Source organism: Gavia stellata, chromosome 32 (assembly GCF_030936135.1).
Source record: "Gavia stellata isolate bGavSte3 chromosome 32, bGavSte3.hap2, whole genome shotgun sequence".
Taxonomy (NCBI): domain Eukaryota; kingdom Metazoa; phylum Chordata; class Aves; order Gaviiformes; family Gaviidae; genus Gavia; species Gavia stellata.
The window spans coordinates 5446030-5461003 of NC_082625.1; the positions used below are offsets into that span (position 1 = coordinate 5446030).

At 58.4% G+C, this 14974-nt stretch overlaps 1 protein-coding gene across 11 annotated transcripts in view; it reads left to right on the forward strand.

Moving 5' to 3' along the window:
- TCF3 (transcription factor 3) overlaps nt 1–14974 on the forward strand; it is an 81972-nt gene that overhangs the window by 54557 nt on the left and 12441 nt on the right. For 4 of the 11 annotated variants that reach the window (XM_059831817.1, XM_059831820.1, XM_059831818.1 and 1 more), the window contains 11 exons: nt 1086–1215; nt 2903–2952; nt 7633–7735; nt 8025–8164; nt 8358–8484; nt 9392–9450; nt 10243–10321; nt 11497–11570; nt 12073–12276; nt 13641–13764; nt 14241–14406. In XM_059831817.1, the coding sequence (XP_059687800.1) occupies nt 1086–1215; nt 2903–2952; nt 7633–7735; nt 8025–8164; nt 8358–8484; nt 9392–9450; nt 10243–10321; nt 11497–11570; nt 12073–12276; nt 13641–13764; nt 14241–14406 (1256 nt within the window). The remainder of the gene's footprint in view (nt 1–1085; nt 1216–2902; nt 2953–7632; nt 7736–8024; nt 8165–8357; nt 8485–9391; nt 9451–10242; nt 10322–11496; nt 11571–12072; nt 12277–13640; nt 13765–14240; nt 14407–14974) is intronic. The other 7 variants (XM_059831821.1, XM_059831823.1, XM_059831825.1 and 4 more) reach the window with 3 other exon arrangements.

Below are 14974 nucleotides of genomic sequence, written 5' to 3' on the forward strand. Positions count from 1 at the left end.
TCCACGCTGCTTCCCAGAGTGCCCAAGGTCAGCTGGGATAAACACGAGGGAGGAGTTTCCTCTTTTTAGAAAGAGGGATTTGACTTTTCCCTGATAAAGTGGACGAGAAAACCAACCCCAGCAGAGGCGTTGCAGCTCCGCTGCATCGTCCACGATGGATCTGGCTGCGCAGCGCTGGGGATGGGAGAGAAACTGTCAGTGCTGGCACCTGGGGCTGGGTTTTACGGCCGGGGGGGGACTGGGAGAGGCACAGTCAGATGGGGCACTGGCTCTGTAACCTCTCCTGTCTCTTGCGGTCGGTTTAGGTGCGGTCGAGAGATGTGACAGCCTGGGGGGTCTCGGGTTTGCCGGTGGGTGAGCGCTGTATCTGTCCTCTGCCCTGGCCGGGCCCCTGACGGCGTGGCGAGGGGCAGCGTGGGGCCGTTGGGTCGGATGTGCCTTTTGAGGATGGGTGGGCACCCTGTGCCCATCAGGTGTGTGCCCCGCAGGCACCAAAGCACTGAGCACATCAGAAACTGTGATCCCTTGCTGGAAAACCTCGGAGGCGGGGAGGGAAGAGTTTTGTCCCGAGTAAGTCCGTTTGCCCCCATGCGGGCACGGCTCGCTGCCTCCAGCAGATGCTTCCGACTCCTGGGATTTGCGGGCAGGCTGGCGAGGCAGGCGGGGAGCGCTGCGTAACGAGCCCCTCGGCCTGACGGTCGGCCTCCTCTTTGCCTTCAGCAGGCTGGGCCGATAAAAACCATCAGCAGGGTCTCATCCTGCGCTCGCGGGCAGCAAGGTGAGCGTGGGACCGCGATGCTCTCCGCAACGGCACCTGCTAATTTGCAGCCTTGGTTTGTAAAGAGGTTCCTTGCAGGGCTCCAGCAGGAAAACATAGCTTGAAAGACCCTTTTCTAATTGCACATATACTACCCCACCGCTACCCCCATATTTACGTATTTGTTTTTCCTTCTGGCCCTTTGGCTTGTCTTTTTTTTTTTCCCCTCGTGTGAAGGCGGCTCAAGGCGGCTCTGTTCTCTCCCAGCGAGCGCGGTGGTTTTCCAGCGTAATTACATGGAAGGGCTTCTCTGTCTTCTTGTTTGCAGACTGGTTTCCTGCCCAGCGAAATGGGAATCGCGAGTCCGAGCACGCTTTCCCCCACCGGGGTGAAAGGGGGGTCTCAGTATTTTTCTTACCCCAACAATCCTCGCAGGAGAGGTGCTGAGAGCAACATAGGTAAGTCGCTTCGTGTCACCCTCGGGTGCCACCGCTCCAGTTTGTCCCGCAGCTTAGTCAAGCAACCGCAGGGGCTGTCGACTGGGCGGGCGCCCGCGTCAGATCTGCCTTCGGGAATGAAAGCGCTGATGTTGCCATGTGTGCGCATAGGCGTGAATTGGGCATTTGCTTTTTTAAGGGGAAAAAAAAGTGTGTGTGTGTATATATATATATATATATATAATTTTTTTAAAAAGGGGGTTGAGCTCAGAGTCATGCAGAATTTCCTTCTTTCTGGAAAATGTCAGATTAGGTGAAAGCAGCAAATGGCTTGAGGTTCTTCTAAAAATGCCTCCAGCCACACTGTACATCAGTAGTCATTCCTGGAAAACCTTGGGCCGCCTTCGAGGCTGTTTTTGTGGCCGATGGCCGTCCTTGGAGCCCCTGGCCTGCTGCAAGCAAACGGGACTGCCAGGAACAAGTCGTTAAGAAGCGGCGTGAGGTCCGGGCGCCTTGCCGGGGCGTGGGAGCTGTGCCCTGGGCGCAGGAGGTGTTTGCTCCGGGACCTCTACCTGCCTGCTTCGATGTCCCAGGAGTTGCCCATGCCTGGATCTACCTGGGAATAAGCCATTTTGCTTTTAACGAAGGCTGAGGTTGGGTGTGAATTTAACTTTCGAGTGAAGACAAGCCCCAGTTCTCCAGAACTTGTGTTTCTCATCATAGTTCCCCTGCGCACCCTCCAAAGTCACTTTCTTGCTCCTATTTTGGGCTTTCCCCAACAAACAAAACCAGAAGCGACTCAGCGTTACATGTGTTTTTTCCAGTGCTTTTCAGAAAAAGGTATCCACTTTGATACTGCCACTTTAAAATGTTGCTGGTTTATGTTGTCAGCCTGGAAAATGATTCTTTTGCATCAGGTGGTTCTGTGTGATGAATTTCTCCTCCTGAGCTACAACCCAGCAGAGTCCCTGGCTCAGCAGACTTGCTGAGTTAGCATCCTGCACCCCCCCCCCAGATGGGACTTTCCTTAATTATGAACTGAAAAAAAACCCCCAAATTTTTAACCAGTGCTTCCCCTTGAGCCGCTCCTCTGGATTTTTCCCCCACTGCCTCCCTGAGTTGTCTCCCTTCCCTAGGACGCTGTGTCCTCCCCACTCGGAGCTGGACCTGGAGCGATGGGCTGGGGAGGGACCGGCCCGGGGCCAGCACCATCCCTGCCTTCCTGCAGCAGAGAAGCTTTCCCAAGTATATCGCTGTCTAAAAAGCAAACGAAAATACAACCCCATCCCTGCATTTGTTCTCTTTCTGCGGCCTCTCTCTGCAAACCCGCTTCAAGTTAAATTGCTACAGAAAAAAAAAAACCAAACCCCAACGAGGGGTTATTTATGGGCTCAGTCTCTTCCAGAGAGCAGGCGCAGCCTTTCTCTGCGTGGCGAGCACCCCTTATCGCGGTGGTTTGGGAGACTGCCCTTTGAACTCTGTTTGTGGGTGCAACCTGTCCTCAAAGGGTGCAGACAAGACGAGGAGGAGAGGTTCATCCTCAGGCGTTTTCACTATTGATGCTTCTTTGGCTGTGGAGCATTTGGGATCTGAGCCCTTATTTGTACCTGCACCTTCCGTCCCTGGAGACTTTTAGCTGTAGCTGCTTGTTTTCCCTCCCGCTAACCCTCTTCAGAAGTTAGATCCTCTCTTCTTTTCTTTAAACCAGACGGACAGCCCAAAAAGGTTCGGAAGGTGCCTCCTGGACTCCCCTCCTCGGTAAGTGGCAGGAGCGTTTTCCCCGCAGGTATCTCCTCCCTGTTCCTCCATCCCGTGGGCATCCCTGCTCCCTCTGCCATGAGAGCTGCTGGTCTTACGGGTCCAGCCGCCCCAAACATCGAGGGCTTGGATTTTAGCAGGATGGGGAAGGGTTTTCCCTGCTACAGCTTTCTATGGAGGAGAAATGGGGAAGCGCTGTGAAACTGCAGTGCCGGGCACTAGTCCAGGAGAAGGAGCCATGACGCTCCCCGCACGGAGCAGCCGGCAGCGGCACCTCCCCAACCGGAGCCCAGACCCACCGCCTCCTGCCCTCTCTGGCTCTCGTCTGTTTGACGTTATGTCGCGAGTGCCCGAGCGAAATGTAATATTCGGGGCGATCGGATTTCACTCCAGAAGGGAAACCAACCCAGTTGTAATGCGGGCAGGCAGCTGGGGCTGCTCCAGGTGTGCGCGCTGCCTGGGCTGTTTTATAAGAAAGCCGAGCAGCCTGTAGGAATATGTTAGCCATGCTCCCGCGGCTGTTGCAGGGGAATAAACTGAACAATGTCTTTGTGGCTAGAAGTAACGGGATCTCCAGGAAAGCTAATTGGAGCTGGCTGGAGGGTTCCTGCAGGAATATTGGAGCTGTCTGGCTGCGCAGCGGCTGAGGCTGCATTCCTCGCTGGAGCGTTTGCGTGCTTGCAGGGGGACGGGCAGGCTCTGTCCCGCAGGCGAGCTGGAGCTCGGGCTGGGGCTGCGCTGGAGACGTGCCCCTGCCCGAGCCTGTCGTGCCGCTCGCTGCCAAAGCTGACGCTGGTGCGACGTGAAGTGAGCGCCCGCTCCCCCATTCCCCGGGGCACACCTGTGTGCGTCCACCCGTGGGGGGAATCCCGTGCTGTGGCGTTCCTTCCCTGCTAGCGCGAAGCTTGGTCTGTAACCTCCACCCCGGGCTCTGCCTTCAGAAATAGACCCTGAGCTGCCAATGTTGGGAGGATGGCGGGAGAGGAGGGTGCCGAGGGCTTGCCGGCGTGGGCTCGCACACCCAAGAGGGTGTTGGAGGGTTCCTGCGGACCCACATCGTGCAGAAACCAGCTCCAGTCAACGGTGCTGAGTTGCTCCAAGAGTCTGTGTTTTTAACAGGGAAAACCTGCTCGAAGCAGAATCCCTATCGCTGCGTCGGGTTTCTGTGTGAAATTCAGAGCTTTTAAACCCCAGTCGACATGTGGGGAAAACATCGCGCCCGACAAATGGCCCTTTATTGGCCTCAGATTTCAAAGGTGATGGGGATGGCTGCCCGGCGTGTCCTAAAGGGTCCCGATTCCCCCAGGAAGAGCCGCTCGGCGTTTGCCAAAACTCAGCCCCTTGCCTGTGTCTGAGCCGACACCTGCACGCGGGCTTTTCCAGCCCAGAAAGTGCTGGCTGTCGCCTCGGCTGCCCCTTGACCGCAAACCTCCAGTTTTTTTGCTCTACGGGCCGGTGCTGCCTCTTTCCGCTGCCCTTCTCTTTGCCGTGACCTCCGGCTTCTTGGTTTGTTTTTGAACTTCCACACCTGGGGAGAGAAATTGGCACCGAGGCGGCGAGAGAAGTGTGGAGCAAAAGGAGTTGCCGGCCTCAAAGGCAGCGGATCAAAGGCTCTTTCTTGTCTGACTCGCCTGCGCAGGAGCCCACCCCGTGTTATCGCTGGACCCTGTGCAAAATAAATAGGTTGATCAGCATCTTAGTAAAATAAAGTGCTTTAATCTGTAATTCCGTAGCTGCTTTGAAAACTCGGAGAGGTCAGCGGTTGGAATAGTTGAGGGTGGCTGAAAAGGGGAGCGATTCTGCCAAAGGCACCAAGAGGCGCTGGGCGGCGTGAGATGGTTAGAGAGAGATGTGAAGGGCGATGCCAGGCGGGGACGGAGCGGCTCTGGCTGCGGACGGGCGCAGGGGTGCCTGTGCTTGTAACCCGCGGCCCTTTGGGGTCGGTCCTTGTGAAACAGGCTGGGGCGGTGGCACGTGCCGGGGCTGCCCCCGGCGCACGGAGCCCTTTCCAGCCTCCCTGTGACGTGGAGCTGGAAAGCGGGGTTGGAGCTCATGGCCACGCTCCCCCGTGGGCTGGTGTGTCCGGGCACGGGACCTGGGGCTGGATGAGGCCCCCGAGCCCCCACCGCGCATCAACTGGCTTTGCCGGAGGAAGCCGGGGAGGGATTTTGTGCAAGTCGGTTCCTGCAGGATTTTGTTGCCGCAGCGAGTGTGGTGGCTGGGAGCCGTTTCAGCCTGCGAATTCGCAGTCTGGTCACCGCTCTGTTTAGCTTTAGTCTGCCTGAAGTCCCACCCCAGTTCATGCATTTAAGCAAGAAAAACAGGGAGGGGGGGAAAAAAAAAAAACCAACACCACAAATCCCTGCGAATCCCAGCGCTGGGGCTTTTCAAGCGGCTTTCTCGCCGCGCTGGCAATTTTAACCGGAGGAAATGACCTCACCTGGAGGTCCCCGAGGCTGCCGCCGGAGCGAGGGCTGGGGCGCGGGGTGGGGAGCGGGGACCTGGCCCTGATTTACCGTTTCCTGCGGCGCTTGGCCGGCGGCTCGGCCGGCTCCCCCGCGTGCGGCAGGGCTGGGATGCTCCTCGCTTGGCCGGTGCGGGGAAGAGCGGAGTTGGCTTTTCACAGCCTCTCCTGCGCTGAGCTGGGAAATGAAAGATTTGGAGGGGCCAGGGTCACTCCTGGGGTGAAACCTGGCCCGCCGGGATCCAACAGGAGATGGGGGGAACGGGGATGGTGGAGCAGGGTGGATACGCAGCAAGGCGAACTCCCCCCTTTTTGCAACCCTGGTCCGCTCGTCCCTGCGATTTTATTCTTCTTATTTTCGCTCTGGATTTATTAAATGGATGTTGCAGCTCGCCGCGGCCCCCCCCGCGCCCGCTCCGCTGCCGCACAGCTGCCTCGCGCGCTGGCCAGGTGCCAGCCCCTGGCAGATGGCGCGGGGCTATTAGACGTGCTTCATTCGATTCCCTGTCCCAGCTCCCGCTATTTAATCAAATTATAGGAAAAGTCAATTTACTGGATTCTTGTTCTTTGCAGCCTCCTCCATTCCCCCGCTCTCCCCAGCCGCACGCGCTGCCCACGCGCGGCTCCGCACGCCCGCTTCGCCCCGACGCTGTCCTGCGATGCCGCACAAAGGCGAAGCGCCGTGAATTTTCTTTTTTGAGCGAGGGACGAAGGGCAGCTGCCAGCGTCTGTCAGGTTTTTCCCTTCCCCCCTCTATTTTATTTTTATATCTTTTTTTTTTTCTTTATTTTACCAGTTCCCCAGTCGCAGTCTGTAGCGCCGATGCCCACGAGTCGCTTTCAGCTCCCCGTTGCCGCACAGGGTCACCCGCTGCCCAAGAGCCGATGGGCAGCGAGGGGCCGGGGCTGCCCCCGGGGCTCTGAACCCCCCCTGCTTCGAGGGAAGCTGCTCCAAGAAGCAGGAACCTGGGCTGCCAGGGGAGAACGAAGCAATATATTTAAGTGCAGTCACTGGTGCTTTTCAGACCTTTTTTTTTTCCCCCAGCAAAAAGTCCCCTATTTTCTATTGCACACCCCCCCAAAAAAAACCGGAGAAATTCTTGGTGTTCTGGGCAGTTACAGAAATAGAGAACAATTTTGCCCCTTCTTGCTGGGTGAGGACAAGGGGTCAGAGGGAGCTGGCTGGGTGTGGGGAAAGAGAAACTCGGGGCAGGTTTCCTTTCCAAAGAGAGCTGTGTCTTCCAGGCAGAGCTGGCTGAGCGTGCCCGGCCCCTGCACCCGCCTCTGCTTTCGTGTGTATTTAAAAAAAAAATATTAGCGGTTTCAGAATGAATCAATGGGGGATGAAAATAAGCTGTGACAAAAGTGCTCACGTAATTTTGAGTGGCGTTTCAGTTTCTTTGCGTGTTGAATTTCTGCTTGAAAAAAAAAAAAGGTATGTTTTTTGCACTGGCACAAGATGATTTTTGGTAAGGGATTTCTGCGGTGGGTTTGGTTCATTTAGAACTTAAAAAAAAAAAAGGCCTTTTCTTTTGCTTAATACGCTGTTAAATAATGTAGCCAAATGGTGCTGCAGAAATCCAGCCAAAAGCCATCCGAGAGCCATCCCCTCCCGTGTGACATCCCTTTTGAAGGACTGCTCAGCCCTCAGCTTCCTCGGTGCCTCAGTTTCCCCTCGAGCGGGACAGGCTGATTTCCCTGAGGGGATTGAGCAGAGGCTGTGCTCAGCGGTGTACGGCAGGGTCAGCGCAGGGGTGAGCAGGTCCCGAATCCTCACCGGTCCCCGTCGCCACCGCCCGGCCCATGCCCGTGGGCGCGGGGTTAGCACGCAGAAATGATGGCTTTTGTGGTTACCCATAAAAAGTTATAACCGCAGAAAAAGGAACTAGAGCAGAGAGTTGAAACTTCTGCTGGCGCCGGCGTCTTCTGCAGGAGGGGGCTGTGGGGATCCGCGCTGTTACGGGAAGGCAGACGGGACGTGTCTGTGTGACGGCCCCGTCCCCTGCGCCCCTCCCCTGCAGAGCCGTGCCATTCGGAACCGCCGCTGTGACTTCGGCTGAGCTGCTTCAGTTCCCCCCCAGCTTTGCTGCGAGACCGACTCCGGTATCTGCTGTGATGAATAAAAGCAAAGCTGCGCGGGGTGGGGTGGCCCATGGGAAGGATGTGGGGCCATGGGGTGGCCAAGCACTTCTCTTCAACCCCTTTCCTGCCCCACAGGTGTATCCATCCAACTCAGGTGACGACTACAGCAGGGATCCAGCTGGATATACTCCCTCGAAACCTCCCAGCACTGTGTATCCCGGAGCCTTTTATATGGCAGGTGAGTTATTAACAACCCCGGTGTCCTGCAAGCCGGCCAGAGCATGGGCTGCCTGGCCCATTATGGACAACGGGATGTCCATACACAGCATGCGAGATGGAGGGAGCTTGGGGACGGAGTGCACGAAGCAGCTCCGAAATGGCTCTGATTTGCTCAGCGGGTGATGCTCGGCATAGGCAGGACACAATGGGGACAGATGCAGCCCCTCAGCCTGGGCTGACTTGCCCCTGTGTGGGCTGTGGGACGCATGCCGGTGTCTCTGCCCGCTCAGCTCTCGTTTTCCTTCCAGACGGGCTCCATAATTCGCCAGACCTGTGGAGTTCTCCGGGTGCCATGAGCCAGTCGAGTTACGGTGCCATGCTGGGCAGCTCCTCCTCCCCGCTCCCGCAGTCCAGCGGTTTCAACAGTTTACATCAGCACGAACGCATGGTAACGCGTCCCCGCGCTGCCCCGCGGGTGGGCTGGGGGGGTCCGCTCGGCCGGCCGGTGGCGGCGCGTCACTTCGTCCCGTAGCTGTCGGCTTGGGGCAGCTGCCGACAGGAAGGGCCTGGGTCCTGGCCCGGACCCCGAAGCCCGGCAGCCTTTTGCGGGCACCTCTCACCCTTCTCCCCCTCTCTGCTAGAACTACCAGCTTCATTCAGGAGAGGTTAACGGCGGACTCCCCTCTGTGTCTGGCTTTTCCTCTGCCTCCACGCCGTACGGTGTCTCCAGTCACACGCCCCCGATCAGCGGGACGGACAGCATGATGGGTACGTACGACCCCCGGGCGCGCGGTGGTCCCCAGCACGACCCGCCTCGCTCCACTGCCGTGCAGAGGCTTAACTAGAAAACCAAAGTCTTGTGCAAACCTCTGATGCCTGAGACTGCGATATCTGTGTTCGATGTACCCGGACACTTTATCCCTTGTGTGTCACCCGTGCATGGAGTCACTGCGGGAGGCAGAGGCGCAGCGAGGTTATTGCTGCTGGATACCTGGGCAGGCTGTAGCAGGGGGACAGGGTGCTGGCTTGGGGGTTTACACCTCACTTGGTGGATCTGGGAGGAGACCAGGATCTGTGACATTATCTCTTGGAGGTGCCATGGCTTAAATGAGTTACGGGAAGGATTTGCATCTGCCTTGAGGGAAAGCGGGGGTATGTGTGAAGCCCTTTGTCTAAATCTGGAATAGGAATGTTTGCTGCATTTGCATACCACGTTAAACCCCTGAGTGCTTTAACCTCTAACCTTGCTGAACCTGTTATAAAACCTGCTACTGAAATGAGTTCAGTGTTCCCCAGCAAATGAGGATCCTGACCTTGATTTGTAGTAAAAGCCTCGCTTAGAGGAGGGGAAGCAAGTTCGTGATTTTAGGGGCTTAAGATGCCCCGTGAAAATGGTCCGTGCTGCAGCAGAGACATTTGATCACTGTCGATGGCATGACACCTTCGACCCAGCATCTTATAAAAATGTTCCTGCAGCCCCACGAAAGCTGCTGGAGCGTGTGTGCTCTCGTCTGGGCTGCTCCGAGCTGGTCGGCCACTTAATTTTCAAGCAAAGCAGTAAGAGTGGGAAATGTCAATCTTGGAGCAGGTGACCCCAGAGAAGGTCTTGTATGGGTGCCTTGTCCTGCTGGGTTTCTGGCACCCTGGCAGTGACGTCTGTGTCCTCTCTTGGCAGGTAACAGAGGAACCACAGCTGGGAGCTCGGGAGATGCGCTCGGGAAGGCACTAGCTTCAGTAAGAGTTTCTGCAGATCCTTGACCCGGTCCCTGTCCTGTCGCAGCGTTGGACCTCCTCTCTATGATAGGGACCCTCTAGGCAGCAGGGAAGATGAACACTTTGATAAGTTTGGGTGAATGTACCCCAAAAACACAGCAGCTTCTGAGGGCAGGGTTTTCCCCTGCTCTGTGTGCTGCTATCCTGACTCCTGGTGCTGTGCAAAAGCACCTTTTGGCAGATGGGGAAACTGAGGCACTGGATGTTATGGTGGCCCCACAGACCCATGTCCATGAGACAGCTCTGCGGCCACCCAGTCTGCTACCGGTTTGGCAAGATGACCCTACGCAGCCCTTATAGCAGGACTTGCAGGTCCCAGTAGTCCTGGCCCTGCATATGCTGATTCAAACTGGAGGGCACTGGTCCCACTGGGCTGTCAGAGCTTGAGGTTGCCTCTGTCCCATTCAGTGCAGGGGCCTTTGCTTCTGCATGGTGGCAGAGGGGTGCTCAGCACTGCACCCTGCAATGATTTCTTGGGGCTCTCGCTTCCCTTCGAGGTGGGACCTGAAGAGCGGAGGCTGTAGCTGCAGGGGCGGCGGCAGCGGGGACAGAGAGAGACCCTGGCATTAACGGGGGAGCTGCGGGGGTCTAGCAGGCTGGGCCGTCGCGCCGGCTGGGAGCTGGTGTGGGTATGGGAAGGGAGGTGCCATCGGGTGGTCCTCGCTGCATCTGGGCTTGGCGGTGTTGCTGGGGAGGGGGAGAGGCGTCGCAGGGGTGGGCGCTGCTGACCGTGTCCTGCTTCTCTCGCTCCAGATTTATTCCCCCGATCACTCTAGCAATAACTTCTCGTCAAACCCCTCTACACCGGTCGGCTCCCCTCAGGGGCTTGCAGGTAGGTGAAAAATGTTGCCCTTTGGGTAAAGGGGAATGTCAGGTTTGCTTTCAGTAGGTCCAAGGCAGCGTACTTCCCAGATCAGCCCCAAACCCTCATTAAAGACACTTTTGGGATCTCGCCAAATCATCTTTTGGCAATCTCGCCAAATCCCATTTATTTTTAAAAGCAGGAGAGTGAAGAGGAAGGACAAGCGAACTTGAAGATACTTTTTAAATGTCTCCTGTGAAGTTGCATGTCCGTCTGCTTTAATCTGTTGTAGCTTTTCCCCTGTTTGGAGCCGAGCAGTGTCCAAGTGTGGCAAACGCCACGCGCCTGGGGGCAACAGCTCTGCCTGCCCCTGGCTTTGCCCCTGCAGAGGATTCTTAGCGGGTGGCTCTGCCAGAGGCACGAGCCTGACCCACATGGTAGCACCGCTGCATGCTTGAGTTAAAGCGTCACTGCCACCCGCTGGGACCCGCTCCTGCCATTCAGACAGACCCTGTCCCTGAGCATCCTGTCTTGGGAGAATTTGTCCCTGGTTTGGTCTCCCGTGGGAGGAGCCCAGTGGGAACTGGGAAGCAGCCAACTAGTTAAAAACCATTTTCAGTGCCTGATGAAAGCCCGTCTCTGCTCCTGTCTGGTGGGAGAGGTCTCGCTCCTGCCCCGCAGAGCTGGCACCCAGGCTCCTCGGTGCCCGGGTGCAGAGCGACGTACACGCGCCAGCCTGCCGCTCCCCTGGGGTCAGAGCGAGCGCAGCGTGTGCGCAGGCTGCCCGCTCACTGAGATGATATAAATTTAAAAATCTCTCGAGGTCTGAAAGCCTGAGCTCAGTTTCCGGCTGAGGCAGAGCAGAGGCGAGCCCGCAGCAGGGGTTGAACAGAGGTTTCCGCGGGAGGCACGTGGGATCAGACCGTGACCCCTCACAGCGTCGCTGTGAGATAAGGCAGGCACCTGCTCTGAGCTGAAACGCCTCTGCGGGCACCCCGCAGCCTCGCAGAGCAGTGACGGGGAGCAGGGGAAAAACCTGCGCCCGCGTGCAGCGTGGAAGGCAGCGTGACCGTCCCTGCGGTGCCGTGGTGGCCCGTGGGGTGCCATGCGTGGCCTGGTGGCCCCTGCACAGCGTGGTGGCCCAGCTTCCAGCCCCATCTAGCGGCAGCCGTGCCCGGTCCCAAACTCTCCCCGTTTGTTCGCAGGCACATCCCAGTGGTCGCGAGCGAGCGGACAGGGTGCCTTATCTCCCAGCTACGAAGGGAGCCTCCACACTTTAGTAAGTGTCGCCGAAAGATCTGCCGTCTCCTTTTCTCTTCCATCCCTTGTGCACCCGGCGGTAAAGGGGTTTTGGGTAAAGTCCTCTTCCCCAAACGTCTGGGGCCTGGAGGGAAGATGGTTAGTTGATAGATGGACGTTTGGTTGGAAGCAGCTGAGCAGAGTTGGGCGCCTGTTTCCCTGAGCCCGGAGCGGGGCTGGTGGAGGCGCAGCCTTGCACCCTGCCCCTCTTTAGGGCCCATTCACATCCCGGTGGGTCTGGCCCAGCCGTACAGATTTCTGTCTGGTTTCTGCCTCTCTTTCCTGAGCGGTTTGGCTTGCGTGACCCCTTGTGCCTTTAGGGGATGGTACTGATGTGGTCAGGGGGTTATTTCTCCCCATACCTGCCTTGCGGTAGCTGGGTGCATGATGGGCGCCAGCCATTCCTGAGTGTAGAGAGCCGCGGCGGGCTGCTGGCTTTACAGGCGTTAACGCAGACCTATTTCTCTGTCCTGTCCTTCAAGCAAAACAAAATGGAAGACAGGTTGGACGAAGCCATCCACGTGCTGAGGAATCACGCCGTGGGCCAGACAGCCGCCATGCCGAGCAACCACGGGGACATGCACGGGCTACTGGGCTCGGCGCCGGCCCACAGTGCCACCATGGGTAGCTTGGGCCAGGCCTTCCCCGCCTCGGTCATGTCCCTGGGGAACAGGCACCCGAGTCTGGTAAGTGTGGAATCATCGTGGCAGCTGACGGGGGGGACACGCCGGCGACCCACGTCGCGGGGTCCCCTGGCATCCAGAGGGACGTTGCCTTTGGCGTGAGAGTAGCTCAGCGTGGTCCAGCTTGGGTCAGCTGTTGACAGCTTTGAACGGGTGATGTGCGCAGAAGTGCAGTGGCTTGCTGTCTTCGTGCAGGGGGGGTTGAAGCTGCGCTCAGCACAGTGGTGGCTCTCAGGCACAAGCCCTGCATGCAGTTTGCTCATGCCCCATCTCGGGGCAGGCAGAGGTGGTGAAAGCTCTTCTTCTTTCCCTGCAATGTGCATGGAAATCCCTCAAAACAGCTTCAAGCCATTCCCGGGGGATGCAGGGAGAAGGAGGAGGGGGATCCGGTGCTGGGCAGGACCATGGGTATAGAGAGCCAGGTGTCACCAGAACTTCTCTGCTCCAAACCGTTCAAGCAGGCACCGCATCCTTCTGTGCACACGGGGAACGCTGATGTGCGATGGCTTATTCAGGCTCCAGGGAGCGCGACAGGCCCCGGGTGCCCTGAGCACACGGACGCTGGGGTCCCGTTCTAGGTCACCAGGGTCCCCCCTTGTCCAGAGGCTGGTGACCATAGGAGCACGATTTTGGCAGCAGGGCTGGTTACCTGCTGCAGCAAACAGTAACGCGTCTCCAGTCTCTCTAGAGAACCAGACGTGCTTCCCTTCCGAGCTCCCCAGACTCTGCTACTAAGTGATGAATCATATGTGCGTCTTCTGTTGCAAACTGCTGCCAGCTGCAGAAACGAGAGTGTTTGCAGCAGGGCTGGCTCTGTCCTGCCGGTCCCTAGCCGGCGTAGTGCAGCCTCGGGGGTTGCAGGCTCAGAAAGGCTGCCTAACCCTCGCCCTTTGCGTCCGGGACCTTCAGAGCGAAGTTCACGCTGCTGGGATGTCCCTTGCTCTGGTGGCACTGGGGAGGTTGCAGAAACGTTGGTGCTTGATGGAGACAGGACACGTGCAGCCCGGGCAGGGTGTCCTCTCCAGCGTGCTAGCCTTTCATCCCGGCGGAGAGAGGCTTTTCCATGGTGGGGGGAGACAGCACTGATGGGGGCTTTCTGCTTGGTCCAGCTGATTGTGCAGGGCAGGGAGCTGCTTTCTGCAGTGCCCCTGCCATGGTCCCCAGAGGAGAGCTGGTGCTGGAGCAGTTTGGCTCTCCCCTCCTGCATGCCCGCGCTCGGGGTGGTGGCAGTATGTGAGGAGGGCACGCGGCTGCACCTCAGCCTGGTCTGTGGAGCCCTGCGGCTGTGCTCGGGGTGACTCTGTGCCCATGCCCGCTGGCCGTGACACTTCCCCCCATCAAGGCTTGCTCTGCTTGTTCTGCTGTAGGTGGGAGGAGGTCACCCCGAAGATGGGTTGTCCAGCAACCCCAGCATGCTCCACAACCATGTCACACTTCCGTCACAGCCCAGCTCACTCCCTGACCTCAACAGGCAGCAAGACACGTACAGCGGTAAGGCAGCTCTGCACACGTGCACGCTTGAGGCTCTCCTGCTGTGGGGGTGATTCGGGTCACCCTTTAGGTCCAGCCCCGTGCAGCAGCAGCCTGAGGGGAGACGGGTGCTCTTGCAAGGCCGGTGCTTCCTTGCAGCATCCGCAGGGCAGTTTCTACCTTGAGCCTTTTCCAGAGGTTTGACCTCCATCTTCCCGTCCCTCCTGCCAGCTGTGGGTGCACAATGCCCCCGGGCCCTGCTCTGCCCCGGGGAGGTTGGGATCTGACTCTGGAGGGCCTGGGAGGTGGGGGGAGAAGAACGGGAAGTGGTGGCAGGGCAGAGCCGGCACCCCTCCAGCTCCTCTTGCTGCAGACCAGCGATGCAGGATGAGTCTGGGATGCCACGTGCTGGCAATGCAGAGCAGCAGGAGCCTGGGGACCCCCCAGCCTTCCATGTGGGTCAGGCCCCTCTAACCTCTGTGGCTCTGCTTCCTCAGCAGGCTTGTCAGGGGGGCTGGGGCGAAGCAGCGTCTCTTCGGGAACCAGTGAAATAAAGAGGGAAGAGAAGGAGGACGAAGAGAACACGTCGGTGGCAGATAATTCGGAAGAGGAGAAGAAGGAGCTGAAACCCTCCCGGAACAGAACAAGGTGCTCTTTGAACAGGTCTCTCCCTTCACTTACTCTGTTACCAGGCTGGGGGTGTATGGGCTGGGGTACGGCCACGGTGACCCACCGGGCACTGGGCTCAGCCCGGTGAGGCCGGGGGTCGTCCTGCAGCGCAGACCCACCAGCCCCTGCCCACCGCGGGAGCCTTGTCCGTCCTCGCACACAGGCGGCACAGCCCAGGCTCCCGCTGCTTCCCTGCAGCCGGCCGCTTTGGCCCGTGCTGGGGAAGGGTCCCTGCTGCCCTCTCCTGCTGGCTCCCGCCCCCGTGGCCACAGGGTTTCCTCGTGCTCGTAAAGCAGAGGCCTCGCGCCTTGTCCACATGAGCTGCACCCGCCTGCGTGGTCGCTCGGGGCGTTGCTTGTGGCCGTGCACGGAAGGGACCGAGCGCTCAGCTCCCCTCGGCCAGGGGCAGGGAAGGTTTTGACCTCCTCCCTACTTCGGGTTGTCTCCATTGTCTGCTTCGGGCTCCTGTATCCTCTGTCACATCCAGCCGGATACGTGGCAGCAGATCAGGCAGAGTCCTTCCAGCGCGCTGGCTTGTTTGCAACCTCGCCATCGGCTCGGA